At 37.1% G+C, this 19,571-nt stretch overlaps 1 protein-coding gene across 3 annotated transcripts in view; it reads right to left on the bottom strand.

Annotated features, from left to right (window-relative positions):
- Window positions 1-1,851: 1,851 nt before the first annotated feature.
- Window positions 1,852-19,571, bottom strand: part of MED4 (mediator complex subunit 4) — a 28,174-nt gene continuing 10,454 nt past the window's right edge. Inside the window, exons 1-7 of one of the 3 annotated variants that reach the window (XM_008587099.1) lie at window positions 19,011-19,083; window positions 11,482-11,548; window positions 9,705-9,875; window positions 7,773-7,830; window positions 6,248-6,334; window positions 4,687-4,818; window positions 1,852-2,590 (exon numbers count right to left, since the gene is read on the bottom strand). In XM_008587099.1, the coding sequence (XP_008585321.1) occupies window positions 2,418-2,590; window positions 4,687-4,818; window positions 6,248-6,334; window positions 7,773-7,830; window positions 9,705-9,875; window positions 11,482-11,535 (675 nt within the window). In that variant the 5' untranslated portion in view covers window positions 11,536-11,548; window positions 19,011-19,083 and the 3' untranslated portion in view covers window positions 1,852-2,417. Of the gene's footprint in view, window positions 2,591-4,686; window positions 4,819-6,247; window positions 6,335-7,772; window positions 7,831-9,704; window positions 9,876-11,481; window positions 11,549-18,575; window positions 18,721-19,010; window positions 19,084-19,571 lie in introns of those variants that run through there. The other 2 variants (XM_008587097.1, XM_008587098.1) reach the window with 2 other exon arrangements.

The following is a 19,571-nucleotide window of genomic DNA, read 5'->3' as shown; positions in this document are numbered from 1 at the left end:
TCTGTCCTGCTTCGATGCCTTCTGATTAAGTATTTAATTTTCATCTTCCTTCCTTGAATCTGTTCTGCACCTAAAATGACCTGAGATTTCTGTCTCCGGCAGAGGAAACTAATAAAGTGTGTCTGTGTGTGAAAAACAAAATAAATAAATAAATGGGAACTGGTGGGCAGAAGAGTGTCAGTGTGATGCAGTATGAGAAAGATTCCACAAGAAGGGGCCTGGAACCAAGAAATGAGGATTGCCTCTAAAACCTGGAAGACAAGGAAACACTCTCGTGGAGAGCCTCCAGGAAGGAATGCAGCCCTGCCCACACCTCGATTTTAGCTGAGGCCCATTTTGAACTTCTGACCTACAGAACTGTAAGATAAATTTGTTTTGTTTTGTTTTGTTTTCAAAAGATGACCGATATGGGGATCTTAACCCTTGACTTGGTGTTGTCAGCACCATGCTCTCCCAAGTGAGTTAACCGGCCATCCCTATATAGGGATTTGAACCCGTGGCCTTGGTGTTATCAGCACCACACTCTCCCAAGTGAGCCACAGGCCGGCCCTAATTTGTGTTGTTTTAAGCCAACAAGTTTGTGATAATTCATTATAGCAACAACTGAAAACTAAAAGAGTATTACAGAACTTGAAAAATGACATTCCTTTTGAATCTATCCTAAAGATTTGGCAATAAAAACAAGAGTTTGTATACAAATACTGTAACAGGAAAAGAAAAAAAAATCCCAAGTATCCAATAATAAAAATGCAGTTAAATTATAGCATATCCACATGATGAAATGTTACCCATTAAACTAAATCTGTCAAAGAATTTATCCACATGGAAAAAATATTCCTATTATATGAACAAGGTTTAAAAGCCTAGAAGAAAAGACACTCAAATATTACATATTCTTAATTCTAGAAGGTGTTATTATAACATGATTAATTTCTTCCTTAAATATTATTTTCCAATTTTTCTAGAGACTGAAATTAAAAGGCAAAGAAGTTGAAAAAATGGAATTCTCAGTTCATATGAAGGATATAGAGATTACTAATAATTAAAATATATATCAGTTTCTAGGAGATATTTTTCTCATTAAGAATCTACACCAAAATATTAACGGGTATTAACTCTTAGTCAAATACTAATGATTTTACTTTCTCCTTTGATCGTTACTATAATTTGCTAAATGTTCCAGAATACATGTTCTATTTGCAATCAGAAATATATATATATATATATATATATATATAGGCTAAAATTGATAGATCAAGAATAGTGTATAAGCATATTATTTAAACATGGAGGTTAACTACCAGAAGTTACAAGTGGTTAAAAGTGATTCCTTTTGGGAAATTGCAATAAGAGGGTAGGTGGGCTGGACAGTCAGTAGGGAAATTGCAATAAGAGGGTAGGTGGGCTGGACAGTCAGCTCAGTTGGTTAGAGTGCAGTTTTATAACATCGGGGTCACTGGTTCGGATCCCTGTATCAGCCAGCTGCCAAAAAAATAATAAGAAAAGGGAAGGTGAGGGCAAGAGACAGCTGCTTTCCATCCTAGGACCTTTCATGCATTTTCTTTCCTTTTTTTTTTTTTGGAGCTGGCAGGGTACAACTTATTCTTAAAGTCAAACATGACTGTGGTAAATTTTTTTCAATTATTAAAAAAATTTATTTCTTCTAAGAATAGAAGTGGGGGCCTCTGAGAAACCTACTAGTTGTGATTACTAGTTCAGATATGGTCATTACATGATGTTCATTCTCACTCCAGAATTCTACTTACGCTAGTTATAAAATACAACTGGATTTACAGAAATAATTTCCTTACCTACACTGAAGGTATATTTAAAAAAAAAAAAAAAAGCATACAAAGTACAAACAGAAGTCAATTTATTTACAAAAATTACAATAATTACAAACAGTATAAATTTAGACAATCTCTCCCCTGTTCCTGTAATGGAAGCCAAGAGACTTCACTTTCAAATGAAGGTTTTTGTTATTTTAAACATGACACATATTCAGTAAGCCACTGCCTTTTTTAAAAATGCTTTTCTAAATAATTCCAGGGAGCCAATTAGTGGTACGTACATATACATGGGTCGCTTCCCTCAAATCTTATCTCCAGAACTATTTAAACAGTTGTACAAATGCAGCACAACTGGAACAGAACAGGGTTAAGACAGCACTGAACAAATAATCTTTTTTTCACAGTAAATTTTGACTATTCTCCAAATATTTGCCTAGTGGATTATCACTGAAACCATGATTTTTGACTTTAAAAAGTAAGTTCACTTTGATTTTCAATGGGCTGCACAATTCCACCATTGCCAATATTTACCTGGCTATTCTTTATACATTTGCAGTTTACATTTCCCTGCTATTGTTTAAGAAACAGAATTCCACAGTATTCAGTTCTGTACTCTTTTATGTTTTTTTAATCAGAGTCACTACTGCTGCTTGAGGAGTCCGTTGACATAACCTCCACATCATCTTCATTTTCTTTATTATGCCCAGGAGGTTCCAACAAAAAGTCATTACTGTGATTTGGTGGTAACATATTCATTGACATATCATTTGACTGCCATGGATACTGTGGAGCAAGGACATCTGGAGAAAAGAAAGAAGCATATATAAGAACAGTTCTATTTGTAGTTAATCTACTTCTTAATTATTCTTCCCTTTATGCAAATAATTTGAAGTAAAAATTTTTTAAGGCTAGAAATAAAAATACACATTTGATCAAATTAATAAAGATTAAACTTATCACAGAAAAGCATAATGTTTTAGCAACTAGGAACCTGTTTTTTAAAAAAATCATACCACTCTACAAGAAACTATTCAAATAACTGACATAATTTTTCTTTTGCAAGACATTTACAATTACAAATCAAATGGTTCCTATATCTATGTATATTTATATGCACATATATCATTATATAAATGAGGTCATATAGATTATTCTATATATTATAAATAGGTAACTATATCAACTACATTAAGTATTATAATAGGTTTGAACATTTCTTAGAAGATAGAGGAACTGCTATTGAAAACAATTCTGATCGAAGAGAAGTTGATTGGCAATGCATATATAAGAATATCTTACAAAAAAGTGCCCAAGTCACATTAAGAGTCTATATTTCTGAAAAAAAGGAACAGAACACATAAACAGGTACAGTTCAAGACTAAAAGAAAGAAGGTAGATTCTAAAAGGGTCAAAATAAAGTGTTATGATAGTAACTAAGTAGGTGTGCCAGTTCTCTTTAATCTACCCTTCTCCCTGGACCCTGAAACCATCTCCTCTGCAGGCTGCCACAATGTTAGGCTTTGCCAGTAGAGGGCGCCGGTGGGACTGCAGGAGTACCTGCTTGACTTCCTGGACCATGTGGTTTCTTCCCTTTACTCCCCTTGACTGCTGGTGTGCAGAACATCAAGTGCTGCTCACTTCTCAGCAACTTTCAGTCGCATCCCTGAGGGTGATTTTCCAGTAGGTTTCACCATAATCCCAAATTCCCAGTAAGTATCCCCAGAACACCAGTGGGTAATTTCCTGCTTGCCAGCTCTAGCCTGACAACTTACCTAATTTCTCTGCCACTAAGTAGACCTACACTATATCCTTTCCAATGAGGGCGCCATGATATGAATATCATCCTTGGGATGGGGGTGGGGAGGGCCCTCTTTAGTCAATCCTTGCCTTGGTCCTAGATGTAGTAGCTACTCCCTATATCTGTTATTCCTATACTTTTAAAAATTTGTTCTCTTTAACCCATTAGTAATACCTTGTTACTAGTTAATAATTCCTTAAATTTTCCTTGATACAATTACTGGGTTTTGTCTGTCTCCTGACTGGACTTCGACTGGCATAGAGTCCAGTACAATCACAATGAGAAAGATAAGGCAATATCCAAGGAAACTCATATATATGCCCAGTGAGCTCACCACTTTGTACTTTAGGTAGCTAACAAAAATGATGCATGCAAAACATTTTTAATATCACAGGGACATCCTTATAATGTTAAGCAAAAAGCATATTTTTAACAATGTAAAAATATTGGGGAGAGAAAAGGAACTAGGCTAAAATATTTAAAGTGACTACCTCAAAAAGGGTAATTTTTTCCTTTCTTCTGCCCTTTTCTATTTTCCAAATGTTCTACCACATCAAAACAAAACAAGTCACCTACAAAATATCAAAGATGGGAATAACATAAAATAGAATATAAAAACAGCACAAACCTATATAAAACTTGAGGAAAATCAAAGCTCAGAACAAAGCGAGTCCCACAAAAATGCTATTTTACAAAGTTATAAACAGTCTATGAAAACCTATTGCTATTCATTTTGTTAACTTGGGGGTTGTTCAGGAGTGTTCACTTTATTTTGGGAACTGAACGTCTGTACTTCTATTTATATAGCATGCTTCACAGTTGCAAAAAACCATGTTTAGAGCAATAATAATAAAAAAGGAGAAGCCCAATGCCTAAGGAAGATGGCTTAAGATTAACAAGAGGGAGAAGGCAGCTTATTCTAATTTCATAACCCCCATCTAGAACAGTTTTTAAGCTGGAATAAATAGAAAACAGGATAAATTGGCAGAGAGCCTAGCTAGATCTGGAACCTCAAACTTTTTTACAGCTAGATATCCCATCACTGTCATCTCTGAAAAACCTTGGACTATTTGAAAACATTCTTTGGAGTGACATTACCTGGTAGTCGGCCTGCTGCAAGTGCATCCCCTGGTAAGTGACCATTGACACCATTAGTAGAAGGATTGTTCATTTGACCTAATAACCCACTTCTCATCTCTAAATCAGTTGGGTATGGTCTCCGTGGGTCCCCTAAAACAATAAAGACTGCTTTAATTTGATCATATATTTTTTATTTATTTATTTATTTTATTTTTATTTTTATTTTTTTAAAAGATGACCGGTAAGGGGATTTTAACCCTTGACATAGTGTTGTCAGCACCATGCTCACCCAATGAGCTAACCGGCCATCCCTATATGGGATCCGAACCTGGGGCCTTGGTGTTATCAGCACCGCACTCTCCCGAGTGAGCCACGGGCCGGCCCTGATCATATATTTTTTAAAAAGCATTATACCCTCTTTGAAGAATTAATTATCCTTGGTTCACACTGAAAAACTCAAGCTGTGTTTTCAATTTTGGAATACGAAGGTCATCTTATCAATTGTTATTAAGAGCATAATATACTAATTTAAAAATATATGCATTTTAATTTTTTCGCTAAATCTTGCCAAGAATATATTAATCTCTATACGAAAAAAAAAAAAAAAAAGAATAGACTGTCATTATAGGAAATATTCCAAATGACAATTTAAGAAAATTATAACAATCTCCATTCTTCTAACTTAACTACATTTTCTAGTAAGAGAATAACACTGATATATACTCTGTGGGGAATAGCTCACAACACTTGTAAGACAGGAAGGACTGGAATGTTTATTGGAAGAACTGTCTAAATTAAAACCTTTTTCTAACCAACCTCTTTGATCTTGTCATTTAAAGATTACTTCCTATAACTTTCTAGTGGATTATCAGGAACAGGTAATGTTCATTCCAACCATGAAAGCAGTTTGGGGTTGATAAAAACACGGCCAGATTTGGACCAATTTTTTGATAATGTTTCTTACCAACTCCAGATTATTCACCCCTAAAGTTGTAGTTACGCTTAGTGCTTTTAGTATGGTAAAATATCACCTTCAGGAGTTACTGAAGTTGAGATAACTATCTCCCATTCCTCCAAAAAGGCTGCTGCTCTGCCTTAGGTCTCCTGTCTTGTGTTTTATCCACTGTCTATACAGCTGCAGCTTGTTACTGTCCTTGCTATTTCTAATTATCCCAGCTCTTTCCAGGCCTGTGTTTGCTTTTGGGTGCTAAGTGCTTCCTCTTTAGCACCAAAGAGAGCCGAGATTGTCTGTTTCTCCAGCTTAACCTTTGTGGAAATCCCATTGGCTCTAAAAAGTTGGCTTCTGGCTGGCCTGAATATACAGCCATATAAATCTATAACTTTAGAACAATCACATATTGTATTTTTTTAAATTATTAATTTATTATTTTTAAAAAATGCAGCCCCTAGTGGCTTTGGCTTTACAGAACACCATTTCTTCTAAGACATTAAAAATGTGAAAATATGTAGCAGGTGTTTCTAAGGATAAATGCATTCTATATTAAATCTATTTTTGTATATAGTGACCTAAGAATTTTCAAAATCACATATACCTAGTATAAAAGAGAAGTATTTTTACCTGGAACCCAGGTCAGTGGGGCACACACGGCATTACTTGCACTAATCCTATGTGCATACTTAATTATTTCTTCAGAGGAGATAGCACCTGAGAGAGTTAAGGGGATAGTGTAACATCTGTCTAGTGAACACACAACTTTAGAAGTGCATACATCATAATTACACATCATACTTAATTTTAAATTACCTGAAAATAGAATAATCCTTCCCTAACAATACCTGCATATATATAACAAACTTAAATTGAAAAAAAATATTTGGGAAATTAGCATGATAACGTTCAATAATATCAATTATTAACTATCATTAAATACCACTACTCTTCTGAAAACAACAGTAAGCACAAATAAAATAGACAAAACAATACTTCATTTCCTAATGATATCCACCCTATGACATCAGAGCACAGTTCACACTGCTCTGTTTGATAACATGGCCACAGCTCTAAGAAGACAGACACCTACAATGTATTCATGAGGTGGAAAGAAAGTAAGCTGCTAAGTCATATGTATAGCATGACCTGATTTTTGTTCTGTAATACATGTACATATACGTATTTGTGTTTTTTATTATAGACATATTCACAGATCTAAGAAAAAATCTGGAAGGACACACACCAAACATTAATAGTAGTTACCTCTGAGAAATGAGAACAACTCACTTTTCATTTTATAAACTTTAGATACTGTTTCAATGTAACAAGGCATTGTGTGTATGTATATAAAATGTCTGAAGACTAAAAACCAAACTAAACCATGGTCTACATTTCAGACAGCCAGCCTCAGTCACCTCTCTTGGGGATTTGTTTCCTGCTAGAGAAGCCTAGCCCATCTCTCAAGATATTAGCTGTTTTTCATATGTGACAATCAAAAAGTAGATTCCCAAAGAAACAGGAAGGAGGAAAGTTTAGACAATCAATCTGAAATAACTAAATGTAAATCATATCTACAAATCGTTAAAGGCAAGTAACCAAAGTTTTAATTGCAATTCTGACTTTTAGTATGCAAACAAAAAGATGCAGTGCAGTCCATAACAGATGCCTTTTAAAGAGGAACAGCAGGACAGGAAGGCATGCTGGGCCTCTACAACACCTAGTATGCTTATGTCCCAAAGCGACATCTAGTTCTGACTTTATAATGTTCCAGTCCCAGTTCAGTTGTCCAATGGATGTTCTCTTTCATTCTCTCTGTCCCAGCTTTTAAGATCAATTCAAATCCCACTTGCTTCCAGTGCACACTTCTCTTCTCTCCTTTCAACAATTTTATAAGCCGATTATCTTTATTGCACATTCAGGTACATAGCCATAAACTGCCTTCTATTATTGCTTCTTAAAACCTGAAAAAGGATGTGATACTTCCACCTTCCTAGTGACACCTAGCACAAAGCTGCAACATAACACACTTTACAATGAAAATTTATTGGAATCTTTTCAACAGAAGCAATGATTACCAGTAATACCCTCTCATCAGTTTCTTGAAACTAGAACTTGGATTTTTCAGGTCATTCAGTCGTCCCACGGTACTAACCTTTTCTTGCTTTTTCTATTGACTTGAGTTTCTCTTTTGCTTGGTAAACAGCTGTTGCCTAAACAACATAAAAAAGAAATATGGCTTATTCTTAACTATATCGAGCATAGTTTTTGGCTTAATTCACAAGGTCACTTATCCCACAGGAACATTTATTTGCAAAACTTGGAAATCCACATAATTTATTTGTAATGTTCTGAAATACCACTTGATATAATTTATATCATGGCTACATTTAACGAAAGAAAGAAATATTATATGCATGAACCAGTCTCCCATTCACAAATTAGTTTTTAGAAGCAAAATATAAATTGGACCATTTACTAACTTTTTTCCTTTATGTCTCTTATCACAAATTTGCAGATGAGATCCAGACCACATACCATCCCCAAAGCATTGTTCAAGAATAAAATAACTAAAAAAAATTATTTTTCTAGTTTACAAGATACATTCTTGGACTGATATTCTTATTCATTTTATATGGCACCTTGACGCTTCATGACTGTTATCAGGAAAACAGCCTCCACCACCCACCAAGGTACACTAAGGGCAAAATGAAGTCAAGCTAGTATATGCATATCCTCAACTATAACACAGTGGCTAAGAGTGTGACGTCAGAGAGATACAGGTTTAAGTTCCATCTCTCTATTTTTTAGCCTCCTTGCACAAGTTAGTTACTCATTTAAACTCTTGGTTTCTTCATCTTAATAATGACACCGACTTTATACAAATTGTTATGAAGACTAAGACAATGTATCTAATGTGCAAAAGCACAGGGCCTGCTGCCCAAGTGCTCAATGTTAGTTGCTACTATCTAAATCAAAATTCATTCTTATGGTCCTATGTTCACTGTCTTAATTTAATTCTTTAATTCAATAATTACATTTTTGGAAATCTAATCTAAATAATATAATCCAAAATGCATAAGAAAAAAATTTTATCTGCAACAATATTCAACATAACATTACTTATAACGCAAAAGTTAGAAAACTAAAATAGGATATAATTATATGAAAAATGCTTTAATAAATAGTAACTGAAAGTCTGTTAGTATCCTGCTAATTATAATAAAGTAAAAAATGAATACGCCTGAGATTAGAGGAAAAAGACCAAACTGAATAGCAGCACTCTTTGGTGGGATTAAAGGCAATTTTTTCTTTCTATTTCCTACTTTTCTATATTTTCTGAATTTCTCTGAAAAGCAAGTATTATTTTCATATGTAAAAGTAGATTTTAATATAAATATACTTTAAAAAGAGCATTTACTTGGGGTTTTTTCTTTAGTAGGGGTGGTTAATTTACCCTGAACCACTCATGTTTCTATTTATCAGAGACCGTTTTGACATATTTTCGAAGATGCCAGCAATGTCTGGTCCATATGAAAATAAAAGTCAGCTATTTCTGCAATACCACCATTGTAACAATTACATTAGTTAGCAGTTAGTGAAATAACTGGGTGAATAATAGCAAATAAATTGCCTCTTCAAATTAGCAGCCAAGAACAAAGGAAAAACTAGGGTCCTTGACATATATCCAAATCTCACCTAGCTTAAGATGAAAAACTAAATAAATTGATGTAAACTTTAATCAACTTATAAAATTAGTACATATTTTTACTGATTTCAAAATATTTTAAAAATGAAGATGTAGACTGTTAATAATTAAAAGGTATACCAGACCAGGATAAAAGTAAAACTTCCCACTTCTATAATTCAATATTGTGAAATCTTTAAATAATGAAAATGTGGTTCAAAAGTGGTGCAAACTCTGAAAACGATAAGCAAAAAAAAAAGGAATGACAATGGCCTTCCACTTATTTTAAACTTGGAAAGTCAAGTTTTCTGCCCTTTGAAATACTGATAACAGATTTATTTCTCAGAAATAGATTAAATGTTATCCTTTTTCACCTTAAGAACCAACCTGTCAACTTACCAGTATTTGTTCTGCTTCCTTTAGCTGTTTTTGTAGTTGCTGAATATCACTGTCTCTCTTCTCTACTTCTTTTTCTAAAACTTGCATTTCATGGTGAATTTTTCCTTGATGAAGTGCCAATTTCATTAGTTCTTGAAATTCCCCATCTCGGTGAATTAACAATTCCAGGACCTGTTGGATAACAGCTGATTAAATCAGACAATAGTATACTGAAAGGCTACATTCCAATGAAACAAAGAATCCATACCTAAATTGGCTAGGCTATAAAATTTTTTTTTTTTTCCTTTTTGTCTTTTTTCGTGTCCGGCAACGGATCACAACCCTCAGTGTCGCGCCCGTACCGGACCGAGACCGGCAACGGGATCGCAACCCTCGGTGCTGCGCCCACACCTCGCTCAGCCAGTGAGCGGGAACCGGTCTGTATGTGGGATCCGAACCCTCGGTGGGAGCGCCGCCGCGCTCCCAAGCGGCGCACTGTAGCAGTGCGCCACCGGGCCGGCCCCAGCTAGGCTATAAAATTTTAATAGTAGTGTACTTATGATTATTTTGGGAAATAGATTAATATCAAGATTTTCTACTTTTTCTGTTATTCTTTCACACAAAAGAAAATAAAACTTGTCTTTCAGAACTAGCAATATGCCAAAGCAAGCAGGTTTATTCACTTCTCAGGGAAGATAAAATTAAAAGTTTATATTTAAAAATACAATATAATGTAAGTTCTCCCAAAATTTGGTACTTGATACAATTTCAGGTGGCACCAAGAATTCAAAAAAAACTTTTACAGATACAAATCTGTCCTAATATATATTAGAAAAAATATATCTGAGAAATTAAACCACTGATTTCACACATAGACCATCTTCATTTTAAGCAATACTAAGAAATAGAATGATTTCAAAAAACAATAAATAAATAAATAGGTGATATTCAAATGTGGCAAAAAACCCATGAAGGTTAAAACGCATAAGGTGGAAAGTCAAAAAAAATTTAGCTGTGGTAAAAAACTATAATATAAAATTTGTCCTCTTAACCTTTTAAAAATTTCTGAATCAGAAAAAAAAATCTGTTCACTATAGAAAATTAGAAAGCACAGATACATATAAAGAAAATAAAAATTACCTGTAAATTCAATACCCACAAGATAACCTCTATTAACAGCTGTATGCTATTTTATTTCCATTCATTTTCAAGTTGTATTAGGGGAGCCAAGCCTACAATAAGGGGCTAAGTTTACTAGAGCATTAACTTTTTATTCTAAATACTGTGGGTTTTTTTTTTTTTTTTTTTTGAGACCAGCCGCACCGCACTCAGCCAGTGAGTGCTGTGAGCGCACCAGTCATCCCTATATAGGATCCGAACCCACGGCGGGAGCGCTGCTGCACTCCCAGCGCCGCACTCTCCCAAGTGCGCCACAGGCTCGGCCCTAAATACTGTTTTAATATCTTTTTAACAAGCTTTTGTTGGTTAATTCAAAAGTTAAAAAATAAATGTGTAACTATAATTAGAACTACAAGGGAAAAATAATAGAATACTGCTAAACCCTTAGGTAATTATTTTGTTCTTAAATACACTGTTATTGTCTGTAAATGATGCAGAGAAAATATCAATTCAGAAGTTTCAATAAATAATTTTAAGTGATCCAATCTTCCTGTTATCACATAAAGTGAATATAAGTAGGAAACTTGCACAAATTAAGAGGTTTTTTGTTTGTTTTTGTTGGGTTTTTTTTCCTGCTGCTCCCCATTTTGTTTTTTAAATTAAAAAAGAAACCATTTACCTGGTTTTCTTCTCCTGGCTGTAACAACTTTTGGTTTCTCGAAATTGCCAGCATTTCTATAAGTTCCCTGAAAGAAAAACAAACAAACCAAAAGAAATCTTTGCAACATAAATACAATAGAAGGTGTCTTAAAATGCTCCCTATCCAACTGACTTGCTGGATTCATGGTACTCACACAGCATGCTGAAAACTCATGGCTACTACCCCGCAGTCCACTATGTCTGTACTGCACTCTCACCAAGACTCAGTTGTGCTTGTTATCAAACTTATTTACACAAGTTTTACTTATTACTATACCTCTATAATTATCCACTACATAAATATCAATCTGATATGATTGTGAAGAAAAAGACTTCTTTCTATATAAACCTAAGCTGAATGCTTGGAAAGATTCAATACAGGTTTGCAAAGGACAAATGAAAGAACCAGGGAGGAGTCATAAAAACTCAGGAAAAATCTGCCCTAAGAATGGTAAGAGGCTAAGATCTCATTTCACTTTAAAGAAGCTAAACTAGAAATTGCAGACAATGCGTAATGAGTGATTTATGCAAGAAAAATTCCTATGTCAGAAGCCTGTAGGCCAAATCCAACACATCTGCAGTTTTGGTAAATAACATTTTCTTGAGAGACAGTCATGCCCATTGATTTACATATTGTCTGTGGCTGCTTTCTCACTACAAGGGCAGAGTTGAGACCATAATGGCCCCCAAAAACAAAAATATTTACTATCTGGCCTTTTACAGAAAGCTTCCTGATCCCTGTCTTACATGAAAAAATTAGTGAGTGAACATAAGTTTATATGTTTTAAGGTAAAATAAAACAATTAAGGAATGCGTTCATCATTTTAATGATTCTCCACTTTAACTGAACTTTTTATTAGCCAAACATTTATTAACTAAAAGAGATTCTTGTGTGTGTTTTTTTTGATTTGGCAGCGGGCCAGTATGGGGATCCAAACCCATGACTTTGGTGTTACAAGGCTGAGGGGTAATGAACTGAGCTAACCAGCCAGCCCGAGAGGGTTTCTTATACATAATAAAATTCTATCTTCCTAGAATGCTCTTTTAATAGTTATGCCAATTTTCCCATATGAAAATTAGTATCACATCAGGAAAATAAGTTCAGAAAAAAATGTATAACATAATATTTACACATTAGATTGAAACTTGTTGGTAGATGGGACTTTTCAGAAATTATGTGGACGGGGACAGCTTCATAACTGGCTACCTGACCCTGTTCTAGTCAGAGTGTTTGTACCTTGTCGCTGGCTACCATGCTATTTTTACCTTCATATTTCCACATTCTCTCCTGCGAGCTTCATACCACTTTACCAGATGATGCCAACTGGACCCCAGCTTCCCCACTACTTCCCCGTACCATTATGTATAAATTAATTTATGAGAAAAGTATTTATGAGGATGCAAAGTCTGCATTTACTCACTCATTCATCAAATATTTAGAGTACCTATTATGTGCCAGACACTTTCTAGATTCTTGGGTTATAGAAGTGAACAAAAGCACTTAAATTCTAATATAGGAGACAAGAATAACTAAGAGAAGAAATAAACCATAGTGATAAGGGTTGGGAAGAAAATAAAGCACCGCGTTACAACAGAGACTGTCAAGGTGGGATGGCTACTTAAATTGGTGGTCAGGTGACCTCACTAGGGGAATATCTGTGAGGTAAGACATGAATTAAATGAGAGAAGCCAGCCTTGAGATCTGGGAGGAAAGAATGCTCAGCAGAAGACACAGCTAGTTCAGTGGCCCAAAGATGGGTTTGAAGAGGTGTAGCCAGGGCACAGCAAGCACTGGGGAGAGGGATACAAAGTGAGGACAAAGGTAAATAGGTAGGACCAGATTATGTAGGCCCTTGTAATCATGGTAAAGGATTAGTGCTTCATTAAAGTGCAATGAGATGCCACTGGATTACTTTAAACAGGGAAATGAGGCTGGATGGTTAGCTCAATTGGCAGTGTGTGGTACTAATACCACCAAAGTCAAGCATTCAGATCCCCATACTGGCCAGCTGCCAAGAAAAACCCTGTTAAAAATAAACAGGGAAATGACATGACATGATTTACATTTTTAAACAACTGCTGAGCTATCTGGTGGATAGATTGTAAGAGGACCAGAACAAGGAGCAAGTTAGGTGGTTTTTGTACTGTTCCAGGCAAAAGATGACACTGTCTTGGACTTGGAGCTAGCCTCTAGGATTTAGTAATGGAAACGGGAGAAACATGGTCAGACTTAGGATTTTTTTTGGAGACAGAGTTGACAGACTTGCTGATGGATTAAATCGACACTGTATGAAAACAAACTGTCATATGAGCATTTTTCTGTACTCCGTAGATGAAACATAGACAGTTGAGAACCTCTGGTGTAAGTAAAAGCTGGTTTCAGGCAGAAAAGGGGTGATGGTGATTGGAGTGGGGGTATGGTAGGAGATGGAGAATGAGACTTGTTCTGTTTTTCTTGCCAATCTGGAGTACAAATTCACAGAAAGCTTTGACAGCTTGCCTTACGCACAGGAACATGGGGCAGGGAGAAATCTAAGACTTAGTGTTTTTCTTAACAGTCTAGGACAAAGTGGAAACTTCTGTTCTCTTCAATGCTGAAAAGACACTGATGGAACCCCTGCACCCACCCTGATTACAGGTGTTTAGATAAGAGCCCTGTCCTGCTACACAGGAAGGTGTATTCCTGGTGAGCCCAGTAAATTCATTTACTAGAATCCAGCCACATTTCCCCACAGAAATATAATTTACTTAGGGGTCAGAGCCTATATTATTAGTGTGCTACATTTCAGGTAAATTTTATGTAAATAGAATTAAGAGACTGGTGTAGAAACCTCAAGATTCCTATCAACATGGTTTGGTTTCCATGGTTTGGTTTGTAAGTTACAAGCAGGTTAAGAAAAAATTTTAGACTACAATCTGTGATTCTATTTCTTAAATTCTTCTAAAGACTGCCTCATTCTATTACATTTTACGAAGTAATAAATATACTGAAAGGCTATATAGCTTTAATAGTAAAAAAATATATCCAGCTTAATAGTAAAAAAATATATCCAGGCTATATAATCAGGTTAATAGTAAAAAATATATATCCTAAATTTCAAATCCACTATTTCCTAAAATCAAGAGGCTCAACATAAAAATAAGTAAGGAACATTAGTGAGGAGTTTTTCTTTTCATTTTTCATAAAATGCAAACCAGACACAAAATTCATTCAGAGAATAATGACAAACTTCACAGATCACCAAATGAGCATATATAACTATGTCTGAGTGAGCACACAATGGGACTCTTCTGAAAGCAAAGTGAACAGCTTTCAGAAATGAACTGGAACAGCTTCATTCTGTGAAGTTCCAATGAGCCTTAGATGGCAAACCAGAAAGTGACACCTCTCCACTACCACCAACCATCTCCAGAATAATAAAAGATGTAAATTTTCACTTACCAACTGCCACTTAGTCTTTCTTTAGAGATGAACAAATAAAATAATGTTGTAGATAAGTCATGAGAGAATCAAAAAAAAAAAAAAAAAAGGAAAAAAAAGAATTTCTAAGACAATGGCTATTAATACAGACTGCAGTGCCCCTCAGGAAAGAAAAAGTCTATCACCAATCTGTCAATAGATTCAGTAAGGAAATTAATGAGAAATCAAAGTCTTTTTGGCACTCCTGGAGAAAGGACAACAGGACAACAGCTTCTTTTAGAGGAAGCAAAAGAGAACTCAGCACCTCAATTGATCACATACAACTGGAAAGCTGAGAGAAAGTTTCAGAAACACTGAGTATAAAGAGGAAAAAAAATTTTTTTTTTTTTTTAAAAGATGACCGGTAAGGGGATCTTAACCCTCAACTTGGTGTTGTCAGCACCACGCTCAGCCAGTGAGCGAACCGGCCATCCCTATATGGGATCCGAACCCGGGGCCTTGGTGTTATCAGCACCACACTCTCCCGAGTGAGCCATGGGCCGGCCCTAAAGAGGAAAATTTAAACGATGACTCTCTACTTCAGTGGGTAAATACATTTCTCAAACAGGAAATACTCTGTAATGAAGGGGGAAAAAAATCGAACATGGAAAGCTATAAATTGCTTTATAAAAAATTCACATGCAAGAAAATTTCAATTTAGTCTAAAATTTAACATAACTGACAAATTAATTATGCTATGTCAAGTGAAGAGTACATAAATATCAAGTATATGTAACCCTATAGGTACCAACAGCATCAGGAAAGCACATTTCTGATACACAGCCCAGCAGTCAAACAATCCAAAGGCAAGATCTCAAGACTGACTAATGGGTTGTCTAACATCAGAAGGATTTCTCAAAGACCATTACCCTGGATGGGAAGGCTCAGAAGAATAGTTCCTGAACTTGGTGAATATGAAATATGTACTAGGATTATTCAGCAAAACAGAAAAAATAAATTACGGTACAGAAAAGAAATGAATTTACTGGGCTGAAGAGTAGAAGGATGAATAGTAATAGTTTGTTGAATATACTGAGGCAAATAGTTTAAGTTCTAAGAACAAGACCTACTCAGAACAAAAGACAGCAGCCACTACTTCCAAAAGGGGGTATCACTTCTTCACAAAGACAACATATTTACAGGAAAATTAATTTCTACCATTCACACCATATGGTTGATCAAAATGAACAAACAATAAGGAACACTTTAACTCGACTGATTCCACACTCACGGGCACCATCAAGATTCCTTAGCAAAGATGTTAGAAGCCAACAAAGTTTCAGACTTATCCTTCAGGTGAGAATTCTCCCAGAAGAATTAGTTCAAGGTAATATTCCAAGCAGAGCATCATCCAGATTCAAAGAACTAGAAAAACTGGCTCATACACAAGCAACAGAGGTATGTTCCAATTAATTAGTTGTTCTAAATCCAATGGAACACAAATTTGTGTCAGAACTACATGGGTACCTCTTCATGGTTTTTCAGAGACTGAGTTTCGCCAACCAATGATTCTAAAAGCACTGATTAGGTTGAGCACAGAGTTTTTCAAGTGAAAGTCGTTCCTATTTAGAGAAGTAGTGGGCTAGGTAGCATTTATGGGATGTTAATTTGGAGTTTAGTAACTTACAAAGAATAAAAACTCAATATGAACTAAATGAAGCTTCAACTAGCTGTCCCAAAGATAATCATGTCACACAAAACAGAGACATAATTTAACTGAAAACACCACACTACAAATACCCTCTCTAGATAGTGTCTTTTTAATAAGAAATAATGTGGGAGTGCACTTAGGATTAACTAACGAAGAAACTGAGACGTTCTCCACCACAAACTACAAAACCAACAAAGACCAAGAAAGAAATAGAACTTACATTAACCCATGCAAACATTTACACAGAGGCAATATAAATAACTTACAGCTGCCTCAAGACAGCTGCCTCGTGCCTGAGTTTCTTGTTTGCTGTATTGACCGACTGGCTGAAAATTCCATATGCCCTATTTGTCTTCAATCAGTATTTGAATCTAATACAATTTAAACGTGGATTAAACACATAAACCATTTAACTTCTGGTATCTGTGTGTGTTTAGGTCTTTCTTCCATCATTTAATATTGTACTGACCTAGTAACTCGGTAAGTAACGCTGTGGCAAGGACTAAATTTACGGCAAAGACAAAATGCTGATTATAAGTACATGGGGTATACTATAAAATACGTTAAGATTTATTACAACACTGTCAAAGAATGTTGGCTATAGAAAAGGTGACACTGAGCTGGATTCTGGAGGATGAACGAGTCATTCATCAAGTCGGAGGTGGAGTGGGAATGGCACCGAGGATGAGGAAGTGTGGCTGGCTTTAGAACGGGAGTACTCACAGAGGCTAGAGTGAAGAGTAAGAAACAGCAGCGGAGTGTAGCACGCGAGCATAATAGTATGGATTGAGAGGAGATGGAGAACGGTTTTGCGGCATGCTAAACTAAAAAATTTAGATTTGGGGGCCGGCCCGGTGGCCCACTCGGTAGAGTGCGGCGCTCCCGCCAAGGGTTCGGATCCCATATAGAGACCAGTCAGCTCACTGGTTGAGCGCAGTGCGGGCGCGACACCGAGGGTTGCGATCCCGTTACCGGTCACGAAAAAAGACAAAAAGGAAAAAAAAAAAAAAAAAGAATTTAGATTTTGTCTCACTGGACAATGGAAATCTACCAAATATTTTTCAGCAGAAAAAATGATATGAGATGCCTTTCAGAACGGTAACTCTGGTCTTGAGCAATATAGAAGAGCAAAGTGCAGAAGCATGAAGGCAAGTAAAACTGTTGAGAGGGTGTATTTAAGAAAGTTATGACAGCAGGTATTGGAAAGAGGGCAAAATCCGAGCAACATTTTAGAAGGTAGAACCAACGCAATTTAACTCTCACGTTAATGTGAGGGAGTTAACAAAGGCTCCAACTTGAAAGACGTATCATGAAAGGTGACAAAATGTGGAGAATGTCAACCAATTTCATTTCCTATCTCTGCCACGCACGCTACATTCTAGCCATCCCAAACAACTTGCCGTTCCACCAAGTCATTCGTGCTTCTGTTTCCAGGCTTTCGACGTGCTATTCCATCTCCCTGTCGCCTGGCGAGTCTGGTGAACTCATTCTTCCTAAACAGCCCTTTCTCCAAGAAGCCTGCCCTGACTACAACCGAGAAAGCTGCCTGGTCCCTGTGCTGCAGTAGCCCAGAGAGCATCCCTCTAATAAAAACGGGCCCCGCGTCAGTCACTGCTTACACATCTGCCTCTCCCTCTCGACACTGGGGTACCCCACATCGGCGTCCAGCCTCCCCTTCACCACGGTCTCCCCAGCGCTTTGGTACCCAGGGGGCGTTCCATAAATGTTTGCCGAGTGTCCGTGGGCGAAGAGGCTCAATCCAGCGATTTCTTAAGGTCCGCTACGACTACAATCTTGGGGTTCCAGAGTCGCTGTCATTAGTAAAATGTTCTCTAGTGGGAAAAAATGCCACCCAGAGTCACCGGAGACTCCCGAGCTCGCCGAGCGCAAACGCAGGGCCGGCAGGTTCCGGAGTCAGTCCGCCGGCCCAGCCCCAGCCAGGCTCTCAGACCGGCGGCATTACCTTGACAAGACCTCCAGATCTTCAAGCGCTGACAACAGCCGCTCTCGCGTGCTGTTACCGCCCGCGGCTCCCGAGCCGCATCCCAGTCGCTCCTTCTCCTTCTCGCCACTCGAAGACGCAGCCATGCCAACCACAGGCGAGCAGCCGGCGCGTGCGCAACTGTGCGCTAACGCCAGGCGAGGCGGAAGGAAGGCTCAACGAGGCGAGGGAAGAGCGGTCCTGTTAGAGCGCCCCCTGCGCTCCTGGAGGTGCACTGCGGGCGCCGGCGCCATCTGCTGGGCTAACAGGACCTTCTCAAGTGCAAACCCCGGGAGCGACTGCTAAACCGAGAGCAGGAGGCACACCGAGGCTCTGCGCCTAATATTTTACAAACAGCAATGAGAGGCTTCTGCTGAACGATTTTTAAGCATCTGAGGGAATTACATGATGGCCTACCTCTTGTGTCAGTTTCTTCGTGAGATCTGCTGGAGTCTCGTCGGTATTCACCTGTCCTTAGCGGGCATTCCTATAACGCTGTTCCATCCCTCCTGTTCAGCCTCTCCGGAGGCTGTAGGAATCACCTTAAGACAGAAACGATAATCCATCTTTTGTGTCCAATTTTCTTTTATTGTGATAAATACATAAATTTTACTTTTTCTCCCCAGTTTTTACGGTTTTATTTAAACAGAAATAAAATTGGGATTGGTGTCTGCGATGCCCGCTGGGCTGCTCTTTCCACGATGGCCTCTCGTTCTTGGAGGAAACGTTGTGAGCCGTGTCAGCGCAGCAGGATTTGTTGCATATCAGCAGCGCTTCCAGCTCCTTGACGATGTGGACCAGGAACTTCTGGAGGCCACTAAGCAGCATGCGCTTTGTTTTCTTTGTGCTCCCATAACCAATATTTCCGCCAGTTATACTTAATTTTGACATATCTGTCTGACTCGTGTTGGATAAACTTCTTTTTGTTTTGTTTTGTTTTTTTGGCCTTTTTTTTTTTTTTTTTTTTTTTTTTTTTTT

This window comes from Galeopterus variegatus, unplaced genomic scaffold, assembly GCF_000696425.1.
Source record: "Galeopterus variegatus unplaced genomic scaffold, G_variegatus-3.0.2 Scaffold4252, whole genome shotgun sequence".
Taxonomy (NCBI): Eukaryota; Metazoa; Chordata; class Mammalia; order Dermoptera; family Cynocephalidae; genus Galeopterus; species Galeopterus variegatus.
This window is presented reverse-complemented; position numbering and strand designations above follow the sequence as displayed.